We start from the raw sequence: 27,118 nt of genomic DNA, 5'->3' as shown, positions 1-27,118 counted from the left end.
TTTAGGTGCTTCGGTGCTACTTGCGTTTTACCTTCTTTTTACTCCTTCACACCAGGAAAGTGGTAAAAATGTAAGAAAAGTTTGATTTCTTGGAACTGCAAACAGAATGCACATTTTTCCCGTTGACCCTGAACGCCACACAGCTTTCGTCCAAGTTACATTGTCATGGTGACGGGAAAAACGCTCAGCCCGAGCAGGTTTAGTGTGTGTGACAACAGAAAGAAAGGTTATTAAACAGTGTTTCTGTCAGCCTGGACTGAAGATTGCAGCAAGCCTCATCGTCATGTGTGAGAGCACCGCGGTTCCGAGCGGGGAAGTTTACCGGCAGCTGTTCGACGCTCAGGTGGGTTTGAGGTCACACTTTACCTGAACGCCGCAACAAAGAGATTTCATTTTCATTTATTTATTTATAAAGCACATTTAAAAACAACAGGGAGTTGACCAAAGTGCTGTACAAAATAACAATTAAACAATGACATTAACAACAACAACAGGTAAGAAAATTAAAAATAAAATTAGGATAAAATAATTGGTAACTCTCATACAGTTTCGAAAGCCAGAGTAAAAAAAAAATATGTTTTAAGATGCGATTTAAAAAGAGTAACAGTTGGGGCCTTTCTAATGTGGAGAGGTAGATCATTCCACATTTTCGGTGCCACAATCGGTGCCCGATCTCCTCTATGAACCATCCTAGACTTATGTAAGGTAAGGAGCAGGTGATGGCTTGATCGAAGGGCACTAGAGGGCGTATAAAGCTGCAATAGGTCAGACAAAAAGTCCGGTGCCTGGCCATTTAGCACTTTATAAGTCGAAAGTAAGATTTTGAATTTAATTCTAAAACGCACTGGAAGCCAATGAAGGGAAGCAAGCACCGGAGTAATATGTTGGTGTTTCTTCACACGAGTCAAAAGGCGAGCTGCAGCATTCTGTACAAATTGGAGCCGGGCCAAGCTGGACTGACTGACACCCACATATAGTGAATTGCAGTAATCCAGTTGAGATAAAACAAACGCATGAATTGCTCGTTCCAAGTTTCTAAAGTATAAAAAAGATCTCACTTTGGATAGGAGCCTTAATTTAAAAAAGGACCGCTGGACAACTGAATTAATTTGTTTCTTGAATGTAAGTTTGCTATCCAAGAAAACCCCCAGGTTTTTTACATGCGTTTTAACAGCATGGATGGATGGATGAATGGATGGAATGGATGACAGTGTAAAGATAGTTATTTAAACATTTAACCCTGAAATGTCTCACAGTCTCTCAGTCTTTGATGTTTGCACCAGAGGTCATGTTTAAGTTTCCTGAGTAGAAACACTTTTGTACTCCTACCAGCTGTTGTCCGCAGATAAATCCTTTGTCATATCAAGACATATTGGTTCCAAGTTCGTCACTGCAGGCAAATCGCAGATTGAAGATTTAAACAGCAGGTGGTGATAGAGGACCCAAGCGTCACTGACATGTCAGAGATAGATGGGAAATCCTGCAGTTTAAATAGTAAAAGTATAACCGTGTGAGTGACAGAGATGGGCAGTGACGCATTACTATAATCCGATTACTTTTTTCAAGTAACGAGTAAAGTAAGGGATTACTATTGCAAAAAAGGTAATTAGATTACCATTACTTTCCCGTAAGCACGCTGCGTTACTGCGTTACTAAAACCGCCTGAGTATCTCATGACAATGACATAAGCGAGTGCGACGTTGGTGGCAACAGCTGTGTACAGATCAACAATGGATAATATATCAAGTGCGGGAGACAGTATGCCCGTGCAGCGTTTAAAGCGTGGAAGTACTGACCTTACTTTGAGTTTAATTCCGTAAAAAGTGACTAAAACATTAGCGTCCGCTGTTCACTGCGTGGGACGAAAACTTCTTTTTACAGCGAAAAAACCCCTAAACTTCCAGCAAGCACCGAGTACGCTGCCACAGAATGGGCAATTCACAGAGAAACTCGCGGATTCTTCCACTGACTGCTGCGGCACACCTGCACCAGGGCAAACCTCTGCCTGCCCCACTCCTGCTATACAGGTGAAAATAGAGCAACAGGATCGCTGTGTCTTTGATTTTATTTATTTTCTGCTGTGTTTTACTTACATCTATTTGAAAGACTGAGTGTAAACACAAAAACCTATTTTATTTTATGTGCTGGAATGTGCAGAAAATAAGTTTAAATGTTAAACAAATTTCTTCCAGTCAGAGAATGTTGCATATAATTAAATTTTTGCTTGATGGATAAAGTTAAAAGATTAAAACTAATAAAAAAAATTTAAAAAGAGACTTTTTCCATTTGATTACATTTTACATGATGGATTATGCAGAAAGTAGAATTGGGCTGAAAGCTCTATTGCTTTATCACCTATTCAGGTTGTAAATCATGTTTTTAAAAAGTAACTAGTAACTAAGTAACTAATTACTTTTGAAAATAAGTAATCACTGAAGTAATGGGATTACTGATTACTTTTTTCAAGTAACTTGACCAACACTGGTGAATGATGCTGCAGAGCTCCAGCTGCCTGCCTGAACCAGATATGGAGGGAAGATTGAACTCACTCTTCCCTCCATATCTGGTTAAGTTTTACATTTTAAATATTATACATAAACTTGAAAAAGAAATTCTCATTAGCACAGAGCATTTGGGAGTCACCGAAGTACACATTTACAGCCATAGCAACACTAAACCATAAGGCTTGTTGCCGTTGCACATTGCACTTTGTTGATGATAAAATTTGGGCTGTGGTGTTTGTTTGTTTTTGTCTCTCTGTGTACGGACAGACTGCAAATCAATTTCCCATTGGGGACAATAAAATTACCATTGACCATTGATAACTGCCCCATGAACTGCAGACTGCAAAAGGAAAAGATATGAACATAACGATTGAAGTGTGCTGCTTGTTGCATTAATTACTGATTTTGCATGCATGCATTGATTTGATGAGGGTTAAGCATGTTTTAGAAAAAGCTGACACTTTCATACTTTGAATCATGGAGCAGAGGTTAACAAACCTTACTGACTCCTTCCCAGTAAGAAATCACAAACAGAGGCCTCAAGCAGTGGGATTTGATGCTGCAGTAGGAGCACTGTGAGCGCAGGAGGTGTGTGCAGTCTGACTGTGCACACCTCCTGTGTTCATACAGAACCACTTCACTGTTTCCTTCCTTCTTCCTTGAAGAGTAAAACTGACAACGTGGGCTCACTGATCAGCAGAACTCAAGATGTCTGACGAGGGCTGACATGTTCTGTTGCAGCAGTGACTGAGCTGTTTCTTGTTCTCATGTGTTTCAGGCTCAGCTGTCCAGATCTCTTCTAGCCGGACGCAGAGACACCGGGACAAATTGTCTGTCTGCTGTGGACAGCAACACACACTGCAGCACAGCCAGCAGGTGGACAGAGACACACACCACTGTTACATATCTGTACTGCATCCACTCTCTCAAAACATGTTGTGTTTTTTCCTTTAGTAGAAGGCAGCAGGCGGAACACAGTGATGATGATGATGATGTCATAGATGATGTCGGCAGACTTCCAGATGCCGTGGGTTAGTGGTGCTTTTACTTCTACAACAGACATGCAATACAACAGGGTCGTAGCTAAAGTGGGTCTGGGGTGCCACTCGCCCGAAACTGTGCTGTCAAGTCATGTGCAGTCATGGCTACATACAGGGTGGACAATGGATCTAGGTTTACTTGTGTTCACTTGTTGTTTTTACCTTTTTTAGAATGCATGGCGTCTCACTGCCCACTATTCCTTAACACAACCAAAGCTGAGCCCCCAGCAGGCTCAGGTTACTATTCACAGAGGGCAAAGCAATTTTTTGTAACATTTAAAAAAGCTTTTTACTACTATAAAGCTGGGATTTACTTGTTTTTGGACAGGAAGAGAGACTACAGAGTGGGGTTTTTGGCACTTGCTTGTTTCATTTTTCAGACCTGAATGTTTGCAGCTAGATCAGCTAATCTAACAGAAACATTAAGTTAAAATGTCAATGTTCACATCACAGTCAGAAGCTTCTCTCTTTATTTTAGTTGTTGATCATCCCAGCTCTGACATCATTGAATGTCTGACAGAGAAAAAAATTCAAAAACATCAAGAGGCTCTCAAACAGCTGGATTCAGACCTGAGCCAGCTGTCTCAGGTACAATGCATCGTAGTTACACTGCACCTGAGGGCAATACATGCTGTGGTGTCACAATACATACTCTGTGTGAAATTATTGGCCACTGTCTGTCATTGTGTCAGGTGTGTGAGACTCAGGTGAAGGCCATCAGTCAGGAGCTATTGTCCAGTCTGCAGGAGGTTGATCTCAGATTGGACACCCTGAAAGTCAGAATGAATCAGCTGGAAGATCTGGAAGATGTCAGTATGCAGGTACAGATGACATAAAGTTTAGAAGATCAAATACAGTTTTAAACCTGCAGCCTGATGAAGCTTGTGATTTTTTTTAAAAATCCCCAAACCTTCAGAATAATTAGACTTGGTGTGGTTGGTGGAGTGTGAAAATAATATCTTATGGGCTGGAGAAATGTGATTGGTTTTGAGAGTGTTAATTTCATGTGTGTGTAGGAGATCCACGGTCTTTGGAAGGAGGTAGAGGAAGACGTTAAGCTGAAGAAGACCACTATCGTAGAACTTAACCTCAAACTGACTGAAACTGAAAAACAACGTACTGACCAGGTCAGACTGAGCGTCACTGACACTTTTAAAATTTTACCCAAAGAAACCATTTGACACCCACAGTCAGTGGTTGAACAATAGAGGGCAGTACTGTACAGTTGTGGTCAGAAGTATACTTAAAATCTTCATAATATATTTCTTTTTTTCCTATTTTTTTCCTATGGTGGAATGACTATACAACAGCTTTGATGTCTTAAAAACAGAAATTGGGTCCACAAGTTTAAATTTGTTTTGGATTTTAACTAATCCAAACATAGACACAAGTATGGATACAAGCTTAAATATATACATAGACTCACTTAAGTCTTTTAATAAGTGCTGCTGAAGGTTCTACATTTACAGCCTTGTAAAGAAGTCGTTGATCTATGAATTGTACATTTACACAAGTTGGGAAGGTCTCTTGGAGTCATTGGAGCACATATTAAGATGATCAGTTCAAACAATTGTTCAGATGTGTCACGACTTTAACAAGGTCTGGAAGAAGACCCAAACTATCACCCTGAGACAAGAGGAAAATGATTTAAAACCGGGTTTTACATCTTCATGGAATAATAGAGTGCTGATCACGAAAGAAGGCCCTGCTCTTTAACAGACGCTTTTAACCTTGGCTGAAATTTGCAGCTGCTCATGTGGAGGAGCCAAATGTCCCCAAGAGAAAGGTTTTATGGTCAGAGACAAAGACTGAACTATTTGGCCACGATGGCATGATGAGTAGTAAAAGTGAGGCTTTCAATCCTAAGAACACTTTATCAGCTGTCATTGATGGTGGTGGTAGTTTGATTCTCTGGGGCTGGTTTGCCCTCAGTGGTACTGGTACACAAAGTGGATAGAATAATAGAACAGCCAGTGTGTATAATGCTGAGCAGCTGTGGAGAAAAACCAAACCAAAATTCAAACTTGTGCACCACTTCCTGTTTGTTTAAGACATTAAAGATGTACATGCTGTATAATCATTCTGGAAAAAGAGCAGTTCAAAGAAATCATTATAATCATTATAACCCCAAAACATTCGTGCCCATCATACATGTATGATGTACATCTGACCACAACTGTGGGTCTTTCAGCCACAGGTAGGTGGGCTCATTTCTTGTGGGGATGAGTCCACCTACTTGTTGCAGAGTGGAAACAAAACAGGAGCTCAGAGTGTTAGCACTGCCCAGAAAATTATTTGATGCCTCCTTCCAACTCTGGAGGGCCTGCGTAGTTTCAACTGCCTTAGAAAGGCTAATGATATGATAAGGGATCAGTAAGATCAGTCAATGTATTTTTCTTTTTCTCATAGATCAGAGCTATTATCAGGAAGTACTACCGTGTGTTGGAGCAGATCAGTTTCCTGCATCCATCTGACATCCACAGGCTGATCCACACTGAAGCTACAGTAAGTCACTGTGACCTCTCATCTGACCTCTAACCTACCTAAAATGATAAATTGCACTTCTATTATCTCTGTTTGTCTCAGATGCTGAATCAGTCTCTGCTAGCAAACCGTCGCAGCATTGCCCGACTGCTGCTGCTCCTCCAGGAGGAAAATCTACATAAGGAGTCGATCCTTCGTCGGCACTGGGAGGACTGTCTGAGTCACTGGAGAAGGAAAAGAGTCCACAGAATTGTAGATCAGTTCAGGTGAGTGAAGCACCATGTTATACATTGATGTGAGTTAAAGAAGCCAGAAGCTTAAAAGATTCAGGATTAGCTTGTTCAACACTCTAATCCACTTTGTTCATTTTCCCAAAGTCAGAAGAGAATTAGATTGGAATTGCTGAATTTGGTAATCCAAAATAACTCCTCTTATGACTCTAGAGGTCATTAACTACAGAATATATCAATAATGGCAGGGCACGAAGATTCTCCTCAGCAAAGCAAGAATTCCTGTTAGGGGAGGACTGGGATTTAGACTACAGGCATTGTCACCAAAGCAACGAAAACAAAAAAGAAGGGGTGGCAAAAAGTGGCTGACAATATTAAATTTAACTTATTATAAATACAGGGCAGTCTGGGTAATCAGATACCAGAACATTTTCCGTAATTTCATCATGAAGAAAACTGAGAGACTGTGAGACATTTCAGGGTTAAATGTTTAAATAACTATCTTTACACTGTCATCCATTCCATCCATTCATCCATCCATCCATTATATCCAGAGATATCATTTCTCCAGCGTGTCCTGAGTCTGCCCTGCAGCCTCTTTACAGTGGAATGTGCCCAGATCACTTCACCCATGTACACTCTTCTTACAGCTCTGTCTGGAGGCCTGGCTACAGGGTTGGGCAACCCTACACGGTACACTGGTACCTTGATTTTCTTCTGTCCATAGGTGTTGACTGAATCACTCTTTATTTGGCCACTCACCAAGGACCAATTTGCCTAACATTTGTCTAACAAGGACACTATCTCAAACTGACATTGAGGTAATGTCTGCAGCTTTAATTTTTTAACTCCCGGACCCTGGACAAGTTGGAGGGCTTTTATTTCCTAATATTTTTCTATATTTGTGGTCAGTTTCAGAACTGCTGTGACAGTCAGTCCTACAACTGAAAGATCAGGCATCACTCCAAATTGTATACCATGGTAAGTTTTTGAACTGGCTGATAATCAGTAGTATTTGTGTCGTAGAGGTCTCTGCAGCAGGAATGAGGATCAGCAGCTGGCCTCAGTTCAGCAGATAAAACTAACCCAGCAAGATCTGACTGAACGGCGCCGTGACATCATTAACAAGATCAGGTAAGATCAGGTAAAAACAAACAAACAAAAATCATAATCTTTTCATTGCCTGGAGATCCAGTCAGTCCAGTTTCAGTGTAATTTCTTTTGTTTTCACCCCTTGTTGTTCTTGTCAAGTCACATATTCTCTTTGTGTTTCAGCTCTCTGGTCCCACCCACCTGCTCCAAAGCTTTGGTGTCTTTTTGGTTTGACCAACTAACAGATGTCAATCAGCAAATTGGTAACTGTCCTCTGGAGTCACTACTACTGATACAGTATGAGTTTCACTTTACAAACTTAAATCACTATTTGAACAGCAGAAAACATCACTGTATCACCTTCATGAAGCAGCTATGTTACCAAGTCATCCAAATCATCTGTTATCCTGCTTGTGGTAAATTGGCAGAAGCACAAGTCTGAGTTATACTATGGTGATGATAAATGTAGGTTTGTATTTGTGTGTTCAGAGCATTTCCACACTGAGCTTCTCCATCAGCTGCGTTGCTGCTTTGAACAGACATGGCAGAATCGGCTGGCGGAGGTGGAGCACTGTAAGGTAAATGCGTTTGGTTAGCTCTGATGTAGCAGCTTTCAAATACCTTTAGTTAATAGCTGACTGCTGTCTGCAGCTACATCACCGTAGCAATGATTACATTCCAGCATACAGGCCTGTAATTTTAACCTGTCATCCTACAGGAAGTGCTCTCATCTTTGGAATTGTCAGAAGAGGAAGTGAATGACATCATCAACTCACAGCTTCTCACAGTGATTGGAGCACAGCAGAGTCAGGATGAAGAGCAGCTGGCCGCTTTAGATGTCAGTCACGTAAACCTGCCTCAGACTGTTTCTGTGCACTGTATCAGAGCATCCACGCGTTCATGCTTTCTGCTTGTCTGTCTGCAGGTGAGCAGTGACTCTGTGGCCCGTCATGCTTTCAGTCTAAGTAGGAGTGTATTTGTTGTCATGCGAGCAGCAGCATTGCTGTGGGAGACACATTGCCAAAGATTAGAGAGGAGAGATGAAAAACTACAACAAGACCTGAATGATCTCAGATGCTCACAGCAGCACCACTTACAAGTGAGTTGCAATAAAACACAAGCAGGTAAGTCAAATAAAAACAACAAACACAATCAAGTAGTAAAAAAAAAAGACTGCTTGGACACTGCTAGCATAATGGACAGGTTTTCGACGGGGCTCCCACACAAACGCAAAGCAGGAGATGAGGCATCGCTAAATATGTTTCCAAACCAACTTCCTTCCAAGCCAAAGACTAGAAAATATGGTGAAGCATATCTTCCCTTTGGCTTCACCTGCACAAGTGCCAAGGTAGGTCTCCCCTGCAGAATTGGTTTTCCCTGCGTCGGGAGCAGGCGCCGGACTCTCCAAATCACGGACAAACAGTATCCCACATTCTTGATTTTTAGTTCACAAACTTGTGATAACTAACTACTCCTGACATTTTGGAGATGTTAGCTCTTTATACAGTAAAGTTACAGTGGGATACAAATAATATCAGGCTGATCCTGCCATAATTTGCTCCCCCTGTCCAAATCACGGACAAACAGTATCCCACAGTTGTTTATGTTTTTGAACCCATTTTGCACAGAGATGCATTTTTTGAAAAATGTATTGATAGCAATGTTGAATATTATTACCCAGGAACAAAACAACTACACGTAAAATAATTCCACCATGATGCCTCTGCCTTTCTAAATGAAGGGACAGTAACTGCGTGTGTATATGTAAGAGTGTAAAACCTGAAGATAGTAAGATTTACAGTATTTTCTCTCTATCTGCCATTCTGCAATTCATCTCATGTAAACAAAAAAAGTAAGCAAAAAAAGTTTGGGAACCACTGGTCTAATATAAGAATTTATTTGATGATCAGAAACGTGTAATTGTGACAAATATGAAGAAAAAAACCTCTAAGAAATCAGGAAGCGGGCAAAGTTTTTAATAGCACCTTAAAGGATTTATGTTAACAAATTACATACAGGTAAGTCACCGTCACAGGTCGACGTGGTCTTCACACTTTTGCCCGAGAGAGAGCACGACAGGTTCCCTTTTCCAACATGCTTGCTCTTATTCTATCAGAAACGGAAGATGCAAATGGATGACCTGTTAGGAGGACTCCGTCAAGAGAGCAGTGAGGATGCTCTGAAGACGTCTCTGGACAAAACTATCGGTTACTTGCTGCAGATTAAGCACAGGTACTACAGGGTGCCAGCTAAGGCTAATCCCAAAGCAAAATCCAAATAAAAGTTCATTTTCTCTCCAATTTATTACAAATATTGAAATTCACAACATCCCCACCCAGTTTGTTAACATTTTGCCTTGGACCATAGCAGGGAAGCAATGTCTGTACAGTTCCTCAGGGAACAATCAATCACATCATGAAAACTCAAAGCTTAGCTGACCAACTCTGATTATTTAACATGATCATTTGTCTAATTGGCCGGAGGCGAACACAGCCACAACTTTAACTGTAAAAAGGACAGAGGTTGTGTGGGCAGGAAGAAAGGTGAATTTGAATAAAAGGTCCTAATTTTCAGTGTGTGTGTGTGTGTGTGTGTGCAGTTGCAATCAATTTGTCATTGATCAATGGACCCTGTTGAATCTTCACCCGTCGTGCTGTTTGGAGGAGCTTGTCTCCTACAGCAGGAACCTCAGCTCCTTCTACCACCTGAGTCACACCTACCAACCGGTAACCATAGCAGACAGACCTCACTCACTACATGTAACCACAGAAACACAATTACAGTGAAGCCTGAAATAGTTTGCATCGATCTGAACACATCTGACTTTTTCATCTCATTGTCCTCTAAAAAAGGTTATCATCAATTTAAGTCATGTCTCTTTTTTCTCAGAGTCCAGGGGATTTGGAAAAGCTTGTTCAACCATCTAGCGGCCGATCCAGCCCATACCCGGGTCTGTTCTTTCACACTCATGCTCAGATACTTAAACTGGTTTTATTTAGTATTGACATGTTTATTTGTTTGTGTAGAAACCAGCTGGCAGATTGAAAGTCCTGAAACTTCACACAGCTCTCAAAATTGGCTAATTGAGGTGACGCTAATTAATGATAAACAAACAATAATCAATTTCTGATTGATCCAGAAAATATCAATGGTTATGTGATTGTGTGTGTGTGTGTGTGTGTGTGTGTGTGTGTGTGCGCGCGCGTGTGCATTTCAGGCAGGGTCCATCCTGAAGGAGATCTGTGATTTCAGCAGCTCTGTCACCTTTACCTCATCAAAAGATGTGGTCTGCTCAGCTCCTGTCTTCAGATGTTCCACTCCCAACCTGCCAGTCAACCTGGAGTGGGAGACACACCTGAGCTTATTTCCTGTGGACCTCCTCCTGGACTCACTGAGCAGGTACTCACACACGCACGCTTGTATTTCCACTCTTGTAAGGACTCTCAGTTGAAAGATCACCACCTCAAAGGCTGACTGTCTGTGTGTCAAGGTCCCGGACTCTGTTCTTGAACCACCTGGAGCAGCATTTCCACAATGTGCTCAGTGTAGCGGTTTTAATGATGAGAGACAGGAAGGAGGCGGTGCGCTCAGAGCAGGAGCTCCATCTCCAGCAGCTGAGCCCCCGACATATCAAGACCCATATATACGAGCCCCGCATGGGTAACAGACACACACAAACAATGCACAAATGTTGGTGAAAGTTAGTCAAAGGTTATGGAATTTGCTGTAACACATGGTAGTAATCATGATTCACAGAATGGATATAAAAGATGGGTTTAAACAGTGATTTCACCTTTTTTCCTACTGACATCTTAAGTTTTGAAATCAGACTTGAATGCATGAGGCTAAAAGACACCAAATCCTTTTACAAGCAAGTGCTGCCACTCAGAAATTATTTTAAAATGTCTCTAATGTCTAATTTTAACAGCCACTGACATAAATCGACAATAAAACTGCAGTTATAGAATCATCAGTGAACTTTTTTTTTTTGAAGCAACTCATAAAAGGTTTTCCGACTTTGCCAATTAGTTATTATTATTTTCCTCGTATAAGATTTTGTTTTTCAACTAAATGACTCACTCATGCTGGCCACTGAAAAGAATACAGGTTTAAAACTGCATCCACCCTGGAAGTAGTCTAGTTGTTTGAAGCTAACGGCTAGTGGTCCTTCAATGCTCCAGTTGCCTAAGTGACCCTGTAGCATATTTAATACCAGGCCATATGTCAATCAATTATATTTTTCACTCTCATTAGTAGCTTGCGTGGAAGTTGAGAAAAGATTATCTTGTCTGCTCAATAATCCAGGTAAGAAAGCTGATTGGTAATGGACTGATTCTTATATAGTGCTTTTCTACTCCAGCCGGAGTACTTTAGACAAGATGCCACATTCACCCAAACACTTTCTCTATACTGAGTGCTTTTTAACTACATTCACCCTGATGGATGCATCGGAGAGCAACTTGGGGTTAGTATCTTGCCCAAGGATACCTGACATGCAGACTGGAGGAGCCAGGGATTGAACCACCAACCTTCCGATCAGTAGGTGACCTGCTCAACCTCCTGAGCTACAGCCACCCACTGTTTCTCCCACTGGAAGTTCAACATCCAAAATTGTATTCAGAATCAGCTTCTTTGGGAAAAGATTACCTCTTGTCTGGATATGTCTCATTGCCAGCAGTTAAGTTAGATGCTTGAAGTCACAAAATGTCATTCACTTTCTGTAGCATCTGCTTGCCACGTCACTACCAGTAACAATGTCCATCTATATTAATAGTCTGTGGTCCTTCCCATATTATTTTTACAGAAGCAGTTAGAAGCATATAGTGACAGGTTAATAATGAAAACACCTCTTAACCAAACTGTGTTTTTCTGTGTAGCTGAGCTACAGCTCCACAGACAGCATGTGGACACCCACTTTGAGGGTGTGTTGGACCTGTTGACCTCCTGTAGGATGGAATTGCAAGACCTGCAGGCCTCCATAAAGACAAAGAACATGGAGCTTATGGTCAATTTGTCCAACATTGAGGCCAACATCCAAACAGCCAGCAGCAGTCAACAGTAAAAACTGTCTATCTGCACCTTTATGTGACTGTCAGCTTAGTGAGGCTGAGACACTGACCACAGGTATGTTTCTCTGCAGTTGGGAGGCTGCTAGCACCACCCTGCAGGACTGTCTGCATGGACACATCAAAGAAACGCAGGACTGGCTAACCAACTTCAGACAGACAGTCAGGATAAGAATGGAGGAGGCCAGAAACAAAACAGCACAACTCCTCAGCTCCTTCAGGTAACAGCAGCTGCAGCAGACTCTTCAGCAAAACAAAGTGATCATCACCAGATGAGTGTGTTTTCCTCCTGCAGGCTGTTCAGTGAAGGAGGAGATTTTGCACCTCAGGAGCTAAAGATGTTTCAGAGAAGAGTGAGGGAGGAAACTAAGCGTATCAGCACGACTGAGGAGTCCATCTACTCTGCTCTTGAGGCTTTTGAATCCAGGAGCTTACAGCAGGTGCAATGTTTTGTCCTCTGTTAATTGTTACTTCTGTAAAGCACAGTTTGTATAAAATGGTCGAGTAGAGCCTGGTCGCTCTTTGGACAAAATTCCTATTTCCATCCCAATTCTCTTGCCTGGTGGCCCCATGATGACATCAAACCTAGACTATATATAAAAGAGCCATATGGTCACCATTTAATTGTGGACTCTGGATTTTGAAACCTTATTCTTAGTATTTTCACTGAGAACAGTTGGGGTCAGAAGTTACCATATTTGGACAAGAAAGTGGAATGTTCGATAGGTAGATAACACTAACAAGCTTAGTAAGCAAACTGCATACATGAACTGTACTGGGGCAATGCTCAGACACACATATTAGCATATTAGCTAAACAGTGGAAAGTAACACACTGGGACAATACTAGAATATCACTCACCATAAGTGAAGCACAAACATATTAGATAACTTTTAGTTAGATAATTTTTTAATCCTCCAAAAGGCACCAACAATCACATTTTCTTTATTTGTATAGTTTCCCCTTTATAACAGCTTTTGCCCCTCGGTGTCCCAGGGATTCCAGGGGCTATGTTGTCAGTGTTCTTTTTGCCCCATGACAAATTGGTCCTGGGTGAGGGACCAGACAAAGAGCTATTCAAAAAGTAGAAATTACACAAAACATACAGCCAAAGCAATCCAAGTTTTTCCTGGTTGGTGACAGAGTTTGTTCCCTGTGCCTTCGGGACGGGGAATAGGTCATAACTGTCATCTGCGGTTATGTGTCGAATGACAGTTTTTGGAGTCCCTGGGCGGGATGCTTGAGGAAGGTCCACCTGGGGACACTGTCGTCTTACTGAGAGACTTCAACACTTGTGGGCAACGACAGTGAGACCTGGAAGGATGTGACTGGGCAGAACACTGGACCAGGTGGAAGGCTTCAACTTGAGTGGTCTCAGAATCTCATCTCTGCTTTTTGCAGATGATGCAGTTCTGTTGGCTTTATCAGGGGGTAGCCTGATAAAGCCAACAGCTGTCAATTTACTGGTATACCTACGTCCCTACCCTCATCCATGGTCACCAGCTTTCGTTAGTGGCGGAAAGAACAAGATTGCAGATACAAGCGGCGGAAATGAGCTTTGTCTAAGAGTAGCTGGCCTCTCTCTTAGAGATAGGGTGATGAGTTGGGCCATCGGGGAGGGGCTCAGAGTAGAGCTGCTACTCCTCTAAATCGAAAGGACCCAGTCTCTTTGATAGCCAGGAACATGCTACTGTAGGCCCTATGTCCAATAATCTGGTGTTTATTGGTGTTTTTTGGAATAATCTGAAAAACAATATTGCTTTCTTACACTATTGTCAATGTCCAGGTCGCTGTGTACATCTTTTATGTACAGTATAGATCGTGAATATAATGTGTTTATATCTGGTTGTCAGCAAAGCAGATTCTTGGGTCTTTACCTTACATTTGGTGCTATATAAACACATTTGAACTCAATTTTATAGACACTACTATACAATAATTAACTAATAGAACAATATAGAAAAAGTCCAAGCAACTAGAGAGATAAGTAGTAATAGTAATAAGTTTTAAAGTGGAATGATATGTGAGACCACTAAATGTCTGGCAGGTGGAAACTGAATTTTTTCACATGATATTTATGGTAGCAATACTCTATGCACACTAGTGGAGACTCCAGAGGCAGTTCTGGTGTTCAACATTAAACAGTCTAATGATATTTTGCAGGTGAAAGAAGTGTCGGCTCCCTTGGAAGAGAAACTGTCCTTTCTGAAGTCTGAGGTGAAATTTATTGAGGACGCCCAGAAAATGATCACCAGCACACAAGTTCACATCAAAGCTGAGGTGCCCATCTCTCTCTCTCTGTCTGCTTGTCTCTCTCTTTCTTTGCTGGTTGTTTATTAATACTGTTGGGCCCCTCCAGGCTGCCAGAAGTAACCACCAGCAGACTGTTATCAGCAAAAGACTGGAGGACCTGAGGAAGATGTTGGATGACACACAGGTAGTAAGGTAGCTGGGAGATTTGACTGCGCAGTGACAAAGTTATATTGCAGCTGGAAGAACAGTGGCCCATAAATACAAGAAGTAATCAAAAATGTCCAAGAACAGGACCAATTAAAACCAAAAGGCTTACCTGATATGAATTTGAGTGATCTCAGACTCGTGGTCATCTTTTTGTGCACCTCTGAAACAGAAGCTTATATAATTTTTTTATTTCCACAAGTTTGAGGGCTGTGGTGAAACTGCAAAGAACACAGTGTATGTGGTCAGAGCTTCCAGGAAACAATTCTGAAAAGCAGGTTTGCTGGATGCTGTCAGGACATGTCTGAGAAGATGACAATGGAGATGGTCTAATCCAGATATAATATGAACATTGGCTAATTGAACAGGGCTGGTAGTAAAAAAAGCAGGGAAATGGGAAAACTGGTAGAATTAAAAGAGGCAAGAATGAACAGTACAAACTCCACCAAAACTGCACATAATTAAACAAAAGCCACAGAAAAAAAATCTGTGTCCATACTTATAGTAGTAACATAACATTATTTTTTCACCCCTGGTCAAATGACTACTGCTATTACTCCTATTCAGTTACTGTACAGAGGACTGTAGTACTTATACCAAAGAACAAGAGCTCCAACGTGAATATTTTCTCTATATGCAGTTGTCTCCAGATCAGGTTTGTTCCTTCCTGTCATCAATCAATAAAGAACTCAGGGAGTGCTGTCAGTACCTGGATTTGAGTTTGGTATGTCACTTCCTATCCACCACCTATTGCCTTGTTTTTCTGCACTGCTTCTCTTCTTTCTAGGCTGCATAGGGTCTATGCCCTCCTCTTCTATTTTTCTTCTGCCTTTTGCAGACAGTCTTGACCCGGTCTATTTTCTTTCCACGTGGATTAATTTTTCATTTTTGTGTTCAGGACTCTGCACTGGAGGAAAGCCTTGCTTTGTCAGGTCACCATAAATCCAGGAAGCAGGTCCTGCTAAACCCATCTCCTGGTTTACTGCAGCCAAACAAAACAAATATGGACCCCCTTGATGATCCTGTTGTGGGGATCATCAGGTCCTTGAACAGGTATATATGTGGAAGTCCATTTAAGTTAACTTTGGGTTGATGGGGCTGCTCTGATTTTCAGAGTTGAAAATCCAACTTCCAGTTGAAAATTCTAACTCGGAACTCAGACATTACAACTTCCAACTTTAATAGAAGGCACTAATAATCCGGCACAGCCCGAAGAGGAGACATGGGCCCATCCTCCCGCAGGCCCACCACCCGCAGGAGGCGCCATAGGGGTCGGGTGCATTGTGTGCCGGGTGGCGGCCAGGAGCGGAGGCCCTGGCGGACTGACCCCCGGCTGCCAAGACTGGCAATAGGGACATGGAATGTCACCTCTCTGGTGGGGAAGGAGCCTGACTTTGCGTGAGGTTGAGAGGTACCGGCTAGATATAGTCGGGCTCACCTCTACGCATGGCTTGGGCTCTGGAACCAGTCTCCTGGAGAGGGGCTGGACTCTGTCTCAGTCTGGAGTTGCCCCTGGTGAGAGGCGGCGGGCTGGGGTGGGTATTCTAATATCCCCTCGGCTTGCTGCCGGTACGTTGGGGTTTTTCCCGGTGGATGAGAGGGTTTGTTCCCTGCGCCTTAGGGTCGGGGAACGGGTCCTGACTGTCATCTGCGCTTATGCGCCGAGTGGCAGTTTGGAGTACCCAGCCTTCTTAGAGTCCCTGGGGGGGGGGGGGGGGGGGGGTGCTGGAAGGTGCTCTGTTGTCCTGCTGGGAGACTTCAATGCTCACGTGGGTAAAGACAGCGAGACCTGGAGGGGTGTGATTGGGAGGAACGGCCTCCCTGATCTGAACCTGAGCGGTGCTTTGTTATTGGACTTCTGTGCTAATCACAGTTTGGCCATAACGAACACCCTGTTCGAACATAAGAGTGTCCATAAGTGCACGTGGCACCAGGACGCTCTAGGCCGTAGGTCGATGATCGATTTTGTAATTGTATCACCAGACCTGCGACCATATGTTCTGGACACTCGGGTAAAGAGAGGGGCTGAGCTGTCAACTGATCACCACCTGGTGGTGAGTTGGATCAGGTGGCGGGGGAGGACGCTGGAAAGACCTGGTGCACCTAAACGTGTAGTGAGGGTGTGCTGGGAACGTCTAGCAGAGGCCCCAGTCCGCGAGATCTTCAACGCACACCTCCGGCAGAGCTTCAACGGCATTCCGAGGGAGACTGGGGACATTGAGTCCGAATGGACCATGTTCAGCGTCTCCATTGCCGAAGCTGCTGCATTGAGCTGCGGCCGCAAGGTGGTTGGTGCCTGCCGTGGTGGTAATCCCCGAACCAAATGGTGGACACCAGAGGTGAAGGGAGCCACCAGGCTGAAGAAGGAGTCCTATCGGGCTGGTTAGCCTGTGGGACTCTGGAGGCAGCTGACAGGTATCGACAGGCCAAGCGGAATGCAGCTCGGGCAGTGGCTGAAGCAAAAACTCGGGTGTGGGAGGAGTTCGGAGAGGCCATGGAAAAAGACTTTCGGACCGCCTCGAAGAGATTCTGGCAAACCGTCAGGCGTCTCAGGAGGGGAAAGCGGTGCTCTACCTGCACTGTGTATAGTGCTGGCGGAGCGCTGCTGACGTCGACTGAGAAAATTGTCAGGCGGTGGAAGGAATACTTCGAGGACCTCCTTAATCCCACTGACACGTCTTCCGAGGAGGAAGCAGAGTCTGGGGATGAGGGGAATGACCCGCCAATTTCCGGGGGCGAGGTCACTGAGGCAGTTAAACAACTCCTTGGTGGCAGAGCCCCTGGTGTTGATGAGGTCCGCCCCGAGTTCCTGAAGGCTCTGGACGTTGTAGGGCTGTCCTGGTTGACACGCCTCTGCAATGTTGCGTGGAGATCAGGGGCAGTACCCGTGGACTGGCAGACCGGGGTGGTGGTCCCCATCTTTAAGAAGGGGGACCGGAGGGTGTGTTCCAACTACAGGGGGATCACACTCCTCAGCCTCCCTGGGAAAGTCTATGCCAGGGTGCTGGAAAGGAGAGTTCGTCCGCTAGTCGAACCTCGGATACAGGAGGAACAATGCGGTTTTCGTCCTGGTCGCGGAACACTGGACCAGCTCTTTATCCTCTCGAGGATACTTGAGGGTGCATGGGAGTTTGCCCAACCAGTCTACATGTGTTTTGTGGACTTGGAGAAGGCATTCGACCGTGTCCCTCGGGGTGTCCTGTGGGAGGTGTTGCGGGAGTATGGGGTGTCTGGCCCATTGCTACGGGCCATTCGATCCCTATACAACCGTTGCAAGAGCTTGGTTCACATTGCCGGCAATAAGTCGGACTCGTTCCCGGTGGGTGATGGGCTCCGCCAGGGCTGCCCTTTGTCTCCGGTTCTGTTCATAATTTTTATGGACAGGATTTCTAGGCGCAGCCAAGTGGCGGAGGGCTTTCGCTTTGGTGGCCTCAGAATCTCATCTCTGATTTTTGCGGATGATGTGGCTCTGTTGGCTTCATCGGGTGAGGGCCTCCAGCTCGCACTGGAACGGTTCGCAGCCGAGTGTGAAGTACCTCCAAATCTGAGGCCATGGTTCTCAGCCGGAAAAGGGTGGAGTGCCCACTCCGGGTCGGGGATGAGTTCCTGCCCCAAGTGGAGGAGTTCAAGTATCTTGGGGTCTTGTTCGCGAGTGATGGGAGAAGGGAGCCGGAGATCGACAGACGGATTGGGGCTGCAGCTGCAATAATGCAGACGCTGCACCGGTCCGTCGTGGTGAAGAGGGAGCTGAGTGTAAAAGCGAAGCTCTCAATTTACCGGTCGATCTACGTCCCTACCCTCACCTATGGCCACGAGCTGTGGGTAGTGACCGAAAGAACGAGATCGCGGATACAAGCGGCGGAAATAAGCTTCCTCCGAAGGGTGGCTGGCCTCTCCCTTAGAGATAGGGTGAGAAGTTCGGCCATCCGGGAGGGGCTCAGAGTAGAGCCGCTGCTGCTCCACATCGAAAGGAGCCAGCTGAGGTGGTTCGGGCATCTGACAAGGATGCCCCCTGGGCGCCTCCTGGGTGAGGTGTTCCAGGCATGTCCCACCGGGAGGAGGCCTCGGGGCAGACCCAGGACACGCTGGAGAGATTATATCTCTCGGCTGGCCTGGGAACGCCTTGGTGTTCCCCCGGATAAGCTGGAGGAGGTGGCTGGGGAGAGGGAGGTCTGGGCCTCTTTGCTTAGGCTGCTGCCCCCGCGACCCGGCCTCGGATAAAGCGGATGAAGATGGATGGATGGATGGACTAATAATCCCGCTGCTGCAGAAACAAGATTACTGCTGGTTGTGTGATACTCTTTGATTATGCAGACAAAAAATGTTTCACCCCCTTATTTCTGTCCAACACCCAAACATACAGGATTAGTTGCCAAGATCCAGCGAAGGAAAGAGAACGGAGACAAAGGATATCTTCTGGTAAAGTACAAACATTTGGTTCCTTTTTCATTCTGACTGAAATATGTCTTTTTTCTCAGTAGTGTTGCAGAGAGTTGCACATAAACTACTTCACCACTCATACAACCTGTAGGCAGCTTAGTGCAGTTCACCGTTTTTCTTTTTAAAAAACTGGTTACAGGATTGAACTTGTATTGCTAACTTATTCTAGCATTACAATAGAATTTGCCATAACTTCTGTTGTGTAGAGCACTTTTACAGTGGTTTTAGCTTTCACCAGGTTATCTCAGACCTCGCTGGGCTGAGTAGGTTTATGGTGAGGATCATGATTTCTTTCAATTCAATTCAATTCAATTCAATTCAATTCAATTCAATTCAATTCAATTTTATTTATATAGTGCCAAATCACAACAACAGTCGCCTCAAGGCGCTTCATAGATACAGAGAAAAACCCAACAATCATATGACCCCCTATGAGCAAGCACTTTGGCGACATTGGGAAGGAAAAACTCCCTTTTAACAGGAAGAAACCTCCGGCAGAACCAGGCTCAGGGAGGGGCGGCCATCTGCTGCGACCAGTTGGGGTGAGAGAAGGAAGACAGGATAAAAGACATGCTGTGGAAGAGAGACAGAGGTTAATAACAGATATGATTCAATGCAGAGAGGTCTATTAACACATAGTGAGTGAGAAAGGTGACTGGAAAGGAAAAACTCAATGCATCATGGGAATCCCCGGCAGCCTACGTCTATTGCAGCATAACTAAGGGAGGATTCAGGGTCACCTGGTCCAGCCCTAACTATATGCTTTTAGCAAAAAGGAAAGTTTTAAGCCTAATCTTGAAAGTAGAAATAGTGTCTGTCTCCCGAATCCAAACTGGAAGCTGGTTCCACAGAAGAGGGGCCTGAAAACTGAAGGCTCTCCCTCCCATTCTACTTTTAAATACTCTAGGAACAACAAGTAGGCCTGCAGTGCGAGAGCGCAGTGCTCTAATAGGGTGATATGGTACTACAAGGTCATTAAGATAAGATGGGGCCTGATTATTTAAGACCTTGTATGTGAGGAGCAGGATTTTGAATTCAATTCTGGATTTAACAGGAAGCCAATGAAGGGAAGCCAAAACAGGAGAAATATGCTCTCTCTTTCTAGTCCCTGTCAGGACTCTTGCTGCAGCATTTTGGATTAGCTGAAGGCTTTTCAGCGAGTTTTTTGGACATCCTGATAATAATGAATTGCAGTAGTCCAGCCTGGAAGTAATAAATGCATGAACTAGTTTTTCAGCATCACTCTGAGACAGGATATTTCTAACTTTAGAGATGTTGCGCAAATGGAAGAAAGCAGTCTTACATATTTGTTTAATATGTGCGTTGAAGGACATATCCTGGTCAAAAATGACTCCAAGGTTCCTCACAGCGTTACTGGAGGCCAAGGTAATGCCATCCAGAGTAAGAATCTGGTTAGATACCATATTTCTAAGATTTTCAGGGCCGAGTAAAATAACCTCAGTTTTATCTGAATTAAGAAGCAGAAAGTTAGCGGCCATCCAGGTCTTTATGTCTTTAAGACATTCCTGCAGTTTAACTAATTGGTGTGTGTTATCTGGCTTCATAGATAGATAGAGCTGGGTGTCATCTGCATAGCAGTGAAAATTTATGCTAAGTCTTCTAACGATGCTGCCTAGGGGAAGCATGTATAGTGTAAACAGAATTGGTCCTAGCACTGAACCCTGTGGAACTCCATAATTAACCTCAGTGTGTGAAGAGGACTCTCCATTTACATGTACAAATTGGAGTCTATTAGATAGATATGATACAAACCACTGCAGCACAGTGCCTGTAATACCTACAGTATGTTCTAATCGCTCTAATAGGATATTATGGTCGACAGTATCGAATGCTGCACTAAGGTCTAGCAGGACAAGCACAGAGATGTCAGAGGCCATAAGAAGATCATTTGTAACCTTCACTAAAGCTGTTTCTGTGCTGTGATGAGCTCTGAAACCTGACTGAAACTCAGTCATATCCTTAATAAAAAAACTTTCAGAAACTGAAAACTTTCAAATGAAGTATTTTGGTATTACAGTTTTTCATTTGTGTGTTCAGAGTAAGCAAAGACTATATAAACAAGGTGTGTGTCTGTGTGTCAGCCTTGTTCCTTAGCATACCCTTAAGCCTGGATGGTTAACTGGTGACTGAAGGGGCTTCACACATTGAATGCATAAAATCAATATGAATATTTTGTGCATTCTAAATATTTTTCAGACAAAGCTATTCTTTGTGCATCTGTTCACACTGACCGCGTTATTTCACTGGGACACATTTTTGGCATTTATTTTTTCAAACCAACCTTGATTTTTTTGGATCCGAATAAACAGATCTGACCGCAGACTGCATTTGGAAACAAATGCCCTCATAGCTCAAACGCACACCAGTACTGACTACTAGAGAGATGGAAATAGAAAAATAATTATGTTTTACTTCAGACATACAGCTATACGCTGCTCCAGGTCATGCTGCCTACTTGTGAGAATTGGATGAACCCAGAATCTCAGTTTCTTACTTTTCTTGTTTAGAAACATCAGAACCAGCTCATCATGACTTGCTGTCAACTTATATTCTTTTAAAGTGCGTTTTTTTGAGGATGAATTTTCCACAAAATGTGTTCGGTGTGTATATACGTTATACAGCTAGTTTGGATCTGGAAAATTCTCAATTTCGTGTTGTTTTTTTTGCAATACGTTTGGTGTTTAACAGCCAACCCGGTTCAGACTGACAGCATGTTGTGTTTCTGCAGGTCTGAATCCTATCCAGCTTCAGCAGAGACAAGATTCTGTCAATGCACCGAGGTAAACACATGTAGAAACATGATGCATTGTAACTCATCTGAACATCAATGTCAATTTTTTTTATGGCTGCAAACATAACAACACTGACAGCCATTTTACTTTCTTGCTATGTCATCATCACTGATGACCCTTACACCAAGATTGTATAATTTTTATTATTTTTAAATACTAGCTAAGTCTTTCTAACTGTCATACTGTAATGTCATACACTAATACTTCTAGTATTATTATCCTAGTATATTGCCCCTAAACCTAACCTTATGTTTTGGAGAAAAATAAAGTTAAACTTTTTTGGAATAATATAAATATTTTAGAAGTGTGTCGAATACAATTATTTTTTGTTCTCTTATTGCCAAGACATATTTTCATAAGTCACAAATCTCATAATCTGGTACATTGGGATAATGGAGTAAGGGATACTAACCCTAATAGAATTCCATAGTTGACTTACCCTAACACATGTCCTATTTTTAGAGGAAAATGGGGTTTGCCAAGACTAGGGAGAAGAATTGTAGGGTTAGGGTTACCCAAATCAAATGGTGTTAGCTGATCCGTTCTGTCCCCTTCCTTCAAATATGGTCATGTGAGGTTTAAGGTTAGCTGTAGACAAAATGGCAAATTTGAGGATTCATATTAAAGTCATTTTTAGTACAATAACCACTAATAGATATATGTTATAGATAATCTATGACTTGTTTGTCCTATTTTATTTTTAACCCGTGTTTGTATTTCAGTGTAAAGAGGGGCGCCAGGTTTATCAGGACTGATATCAGGCATGAGAGAAGGTTCCAGATTTTTGGACCCGAACCAGATCTGAGTGCACAGTGAGTCCCATCTGATTCAGATCTGATGTGTAGCTTATGGAATGTTCTAGTTCCATTATGATATTTCTGCATTTCAGGTCTTTTAGCTCCAAAGTTAATTTGGCGTTGTGGAAAGCCAATGACATTCTCCTGCAGCTTGCTGAGGTAACATAAACATGACTGAGGGGAAATCCTATCCCTAACAGTTTCCTGAAAACCACAGAGCATTCGATAATTAAATAATTATCTGATGCTAAGGTTCCACTTTAACTTCACACTGATCCACATCATCTTCTCACTTGATGTTATCATTGGTCCAAACTGAAGTCAAATTGACCTCAACCTGCACAAACTAACACGAACCTTTCGCTTGTCCATCCATCAGGACTTTTATCGCAGTGAGCGTCTAAGCTGTTTCCAGCTTCTTCCTGACTCCTTGGACCAATGGATTGAGAACACGCAGCAGAAGCTGGTGGGATACCACGAGCAGGCAAGGAGGTTTCTGGACACCAGCAGAGATGGTACCCGTTCAGAAATACAACAATTTTCTGTCCATGTTTTTGATGACTAACATTTCTATAATTTTGCACTATAATCTGGCTGAGGCCTTAACCTTGTCCTAATCTGAACTCTAACAGTCCTTTGAAGATCTGGTCCAAAGAGATGCTAGATGAAAATATCCAGCCTTCCTTTATATACATAGTTGGATTTTCTCCGTTCTGAACTCAGCAACCTTGGGTGAGGTAAATTAAAAACTCCTTAGTGGCAGGACCACTGGAGTGGATGAGATTTGCCCTGAACTCCAGTGCAATAGTTACACCCTTTTACACATGCTCAGTAAAATGACAACTGATAAAGTTTAACAGGTTAGAGTGTAACTTAAACCAGTCCCAAAGAGTGGACTAAAACGACAGTTGCCAGGTTTAAATTATTTATTGCAAGCTGCCTGATACAGAGAAAGCAACTGTGGAGGGGAGTGAATAGGCAGGTTTTGGACACAACATCTGGACTAGCAACCTTCCCAGAGCATAGTCTTCCTAGTTCCAATCCCACCTTTGTCTCTGTGACAGACAATGGTGGAAGAACAGGTGCGGGATAGGAAATAGCTGCCATATTAGAGATGCAAAGAGACGTGGGAGCTGTGGTTAAGAAGCACACAATTGGAGGAGTTGCACTGAAGATGCCCACGTGTTGAGGAGAATTAGGAGAAAGTGATGGAGGAGCAGCAGTGGATGTAGGTGTGACCACAGAGTAAAATCAATTGAAGAACTGGTTGAGTTCATCAGCTCTATCCACTTCACCCAGAAGTGGCTGTCTTTTGTTTTTGCTGTAGCCAGAGATGGTGTTGATTGCTCTCCACACCTCACAGATGTTGTTGGGCTGTAGATTCCTTTTTGTCTTCTTTTTGTATTTCACTTTTGCCATTTTCAGTCTCTTCTTCAGCTCATGATGCACATGTTTGAGCTGTTCTATGTCACCATCTCTAAAAGCTATCTTTTTCCCATGTCCCAAAACAAAAACTACAGAATTAGAACAGACACATGAGAGATACAAACAGGAACATCAGGCTGAACTTATATATCTTAGAAAGATACAAATGTCTCAAAGCAGTCACACAGAATAAGCACCTAAAAAATCTATACACACTGTCTGTCTCTACCTGTCTATGGGTCAGATGTGGTGAAGCAGCTGTCTGTGTTCGAGGAGCTGCTACTTTTATCACCTGCAGTTTTGATCAGTGACCATGAGCGACAGCATGAGGCGGGGCTCAGAGAGGAAGTGGGGAGACTCACACAGAAGCTGGAGGAAACTCTGGCAGCCAGTGAGAAGGAGAAGGTATGAAGCTGAGATGCAGAAGGCTCTGATACACACAGTAAAGATCTGCAAGCTGACTGGTTTCTATGTGTCTGGTTGTCAGAGTGTGAACATAGGTCAGCTGCGAACGTCTCTCGGGGAGGATGAGCTGGAGATGCCTAACAGCAGAGAAGAGCTGAGACAGCAGCAGCTACACAGCACTATCTCCAGTGCACACCTTGAGCTGCAGGTATGTGACAGTGGCACCAAATAACACCTTTCTAATCTGCAGTCTCACTTTGAGTGTGCATTATATTATTGAATGCAGGAATGTGTGAGAGGCAGAGGGGAGGAGTTTGTTACATCACTGGCTTCTCTGATAGAGAAGCTGCTCCATCAGATGAATGACCTCTTTAGACCTGCAGGTAACCTTTACTCATTTGTACCATCATAATGGCTGTGTGTGTGTGTGCATGTGTGTGTGTGTGCAGAGATGCGTAGCTTAAGCTGTAATGGACATATTATAAACATCTGTTCAGTTAGGCTATAAATCATAGATGATCACCTGCCTGACGTGCTGCAAGTAATGGAGCCTACATAGCAATTTCCCTGTGGTAATTAGCACCAAGACATCTCTTAGGCTCATATGTCAAAAGATGGCAGTGTTGTCAAGTTTTTGAATTGTTTTTTATTGGAGTTTATTGATGATTCCAATAAAATGACCTTGGAAATGTAAGTTTGTCTGAGCGATCGGATTTAAATGGCATCCATCAGGCAGGTGCCCAAGAACATAATGATTGCTCTGCCAGAGCTCCAGCATTGCTCTGTAGAGAGACAAGAACCTTCCAGGAGTACAACCATTTCTGCAGCACTCTACCAATCAGCCCTGGGCTGACAGAAGTGACTCAGCAGTCAAATGCACATGGCAGCCTGCCTGGAGTTTGCTGAAAAACCATATGAAGGATGCTCAGCCCATGAGAAACAAAGTTCTCTGGCTTTGGGACCACTCTGTCAATGTCCTTGAGTTGTTCAGCCACAGACCAGACTTGAACCCAATTGAACATCTCTGGAGAGATCTGAAAATGTGCACCAATCCTTCAAATCCAACCTGATGAAACATGAGAGGTTCTGCAAAGAAAATTTGGAGAAGCTACCCCAAAATATGTGTACCATGCTTGTAGCATCATACTCAAAAAGACTTCAAACTGTAATTGCTGACAAAGCTGCTTCAACAAAGTATTGAGCAAAGATTGTGGGGTATTGTGTGTAGAATTTTGAGGTGAAAAGGCTGTTACATTCCAAAATGTGAAACAAGTGAAGTGAATACTTTCTGGATAAAGTCACTAAAATTTGAAAGCATCTGAATGGTGATTTCCCACATGCATTTTATATATCTGGGTAACCAATGAAATTAAAGTTTCTTTATATAGTGCTTAAAAATTTCTGCCCGGATAAGTTCCCAGATGCATTTCAAGATGAGTACTTCCAAAACAACTTTGAATAATTTTTATGTTTAACCTGTTTCCATAGAAACTGGTACAGCAACAGCACGACAGCAGACAGAAGGTGGTGCTGTTACTGTAGAAGCAGCATCTGAAACAGGAAGCAGACCAAGCGCTGAAAATAGGTAACCTTTGACCTCTGACCTGCATGTTACCCCTGGCAGTACAGATGTTTGTGACTAGAGAAGAAACTATAGTCAATTTAAAGTGTGTGTGTGTTTGTGTGTGTGTGTGTGTGTATGGACATGACAACCAACAGCACAGGTGACCTGCCATCTTCTCATACTACGGTAACAACAGTTTCGATCGCTACATCCAAGTGGACCCCAGGACATGTGACTGTTATGGAGCAAAGAAACACTGCTATGAAGGTGTGTATACACACACACACACAAACAAAATGACACATGTAATTAATGTTTGTGTGTGTGTGTGTGTGTGTGTGTGTGTGTGTGTGTGTGTGTGTGTGTGTGTGTGTCAGCGGTTTGAGCAAGTGGTCAAGTTGGAACTGTTGCTCTCAGACGACATGAAACGAAGACAGCTGAGCGAACAGCAGAGCTGGAACACACACTGGAGACAACAGATACACTCTCTGAAACTGATACAGAAGCCAACATAGCAGCAGCTGACTGAAAGTTTTTGGTGTAGGCTGTGATGCCATTTACTGCATTTAATTGTTAATAAACCAGAGAAGAAGAAAAACTTCCTGACATCAGTTGTTGTTTTTTTCTACCAGCAGCAGAGTCATGAACATCTGACCACCTACATTAGCCGTGCAAGAGAAGCAGAATGAGAGCCTTCCCATAACCAGACATATGTCGACACCTGAACACATTTTACTCTGAATGTGACAAAGCACTAACTTGAAACATCTAATGTGATTCTTGTCTCACTAGGAAATTAAG

The 27,118-nt window shown here is 43.2% G+C and overlaps 1 protein-coding gene across 5 annotated transcripts; it reads left to right on the top strand.

Moving 5' to 3' along the window:
- The first annotated feature begins 181 nt into the window (after positions 1-181).
- On the top strand, positions 182-26,905 carry ccdc180 (coiled-coil domain containing 180). Of its 5 annotated transcripts, none has more exons than XM_084945153.1 (37): positions 182-343; positions 3,283-3,380; positions 3,462-3,535; positions 4,023-4,132; positions 4,237-4,365; positions 4,561-4,671; positions 5,954-6,049; positions 6,131-6,294; positions 7,285-7,392; positions 7,534-7,613; positions 7,840-7,928; positions 8,069-8,188; positions 8,276-8,449; positions 9,467-9,582; positions 9,950-10,076; positions 10,240-10,300; positions 10,377-10,438; positions 10,568-10,749; positions 10,841-11,010; positions 12,228-12,408; positions 12,491-12,637; positions 12,712-12,856; positions 14,580-14,696; positions 14,776-14,853; positions 15,514-15,597; positions 15,772-15,926; positions 19,237-19,292; positions 22,063-22,114; positions 22,849-22,938; positions 23,016-23,082; positions 23,303-23,438; positions 24,593-24,753; positions 24,836-24,961; positions 25,040-25,136; positions 26,242-26,338; positions 26,422-26,584; positions 26,695-26,905. In XM_084945153.1, the coding sequence occupies exons 1-37, from the start codon at positions 284-286 to the stop codon at positions 26,830-26,832; spliced, it is 4,221 nt and encodes a 1,406-aa protein (XP_084801279.1). In that variant the 5' UTR covers positions 182-283; the 3' UTR covers positions 26,833-26,905. The 5 variants fall into 5 exon arrangements, with proteins under 5 accessions (XP_084801279.1, XP_084801280.1, XP_084801277.1 ...); XM_084945154.1 differs by having other exon boundaries at positions 3,459-3,535; positions 26,473-26,584; XM_084945151.1 differs by having other exon boundaries at positions 3,459-3,535.
- The last annotated feature ends 213 nt before the right edge of the window (positions 26,906-27,118 follow it).

This window comes from Perissodus microlepis, chromosome 12, assembly GCF_051167445.1.
Source record: "Perissodus microlepis isolate ML-2025 ecotype Zambia chromosome 12, ASM5116744v1, whole genome shotgun sequence".
Lineage (NCBI taxonomy): Eukaryota > Metazoa > Chordata > Actinopteri > Cichliformes > Cichlidae > Perissodus > Perissodus microlepis.
Note: the sequence above shows the minus strand (reverse complement) of the source record. Positions and strands in the feature narration are given on the sequence as shown.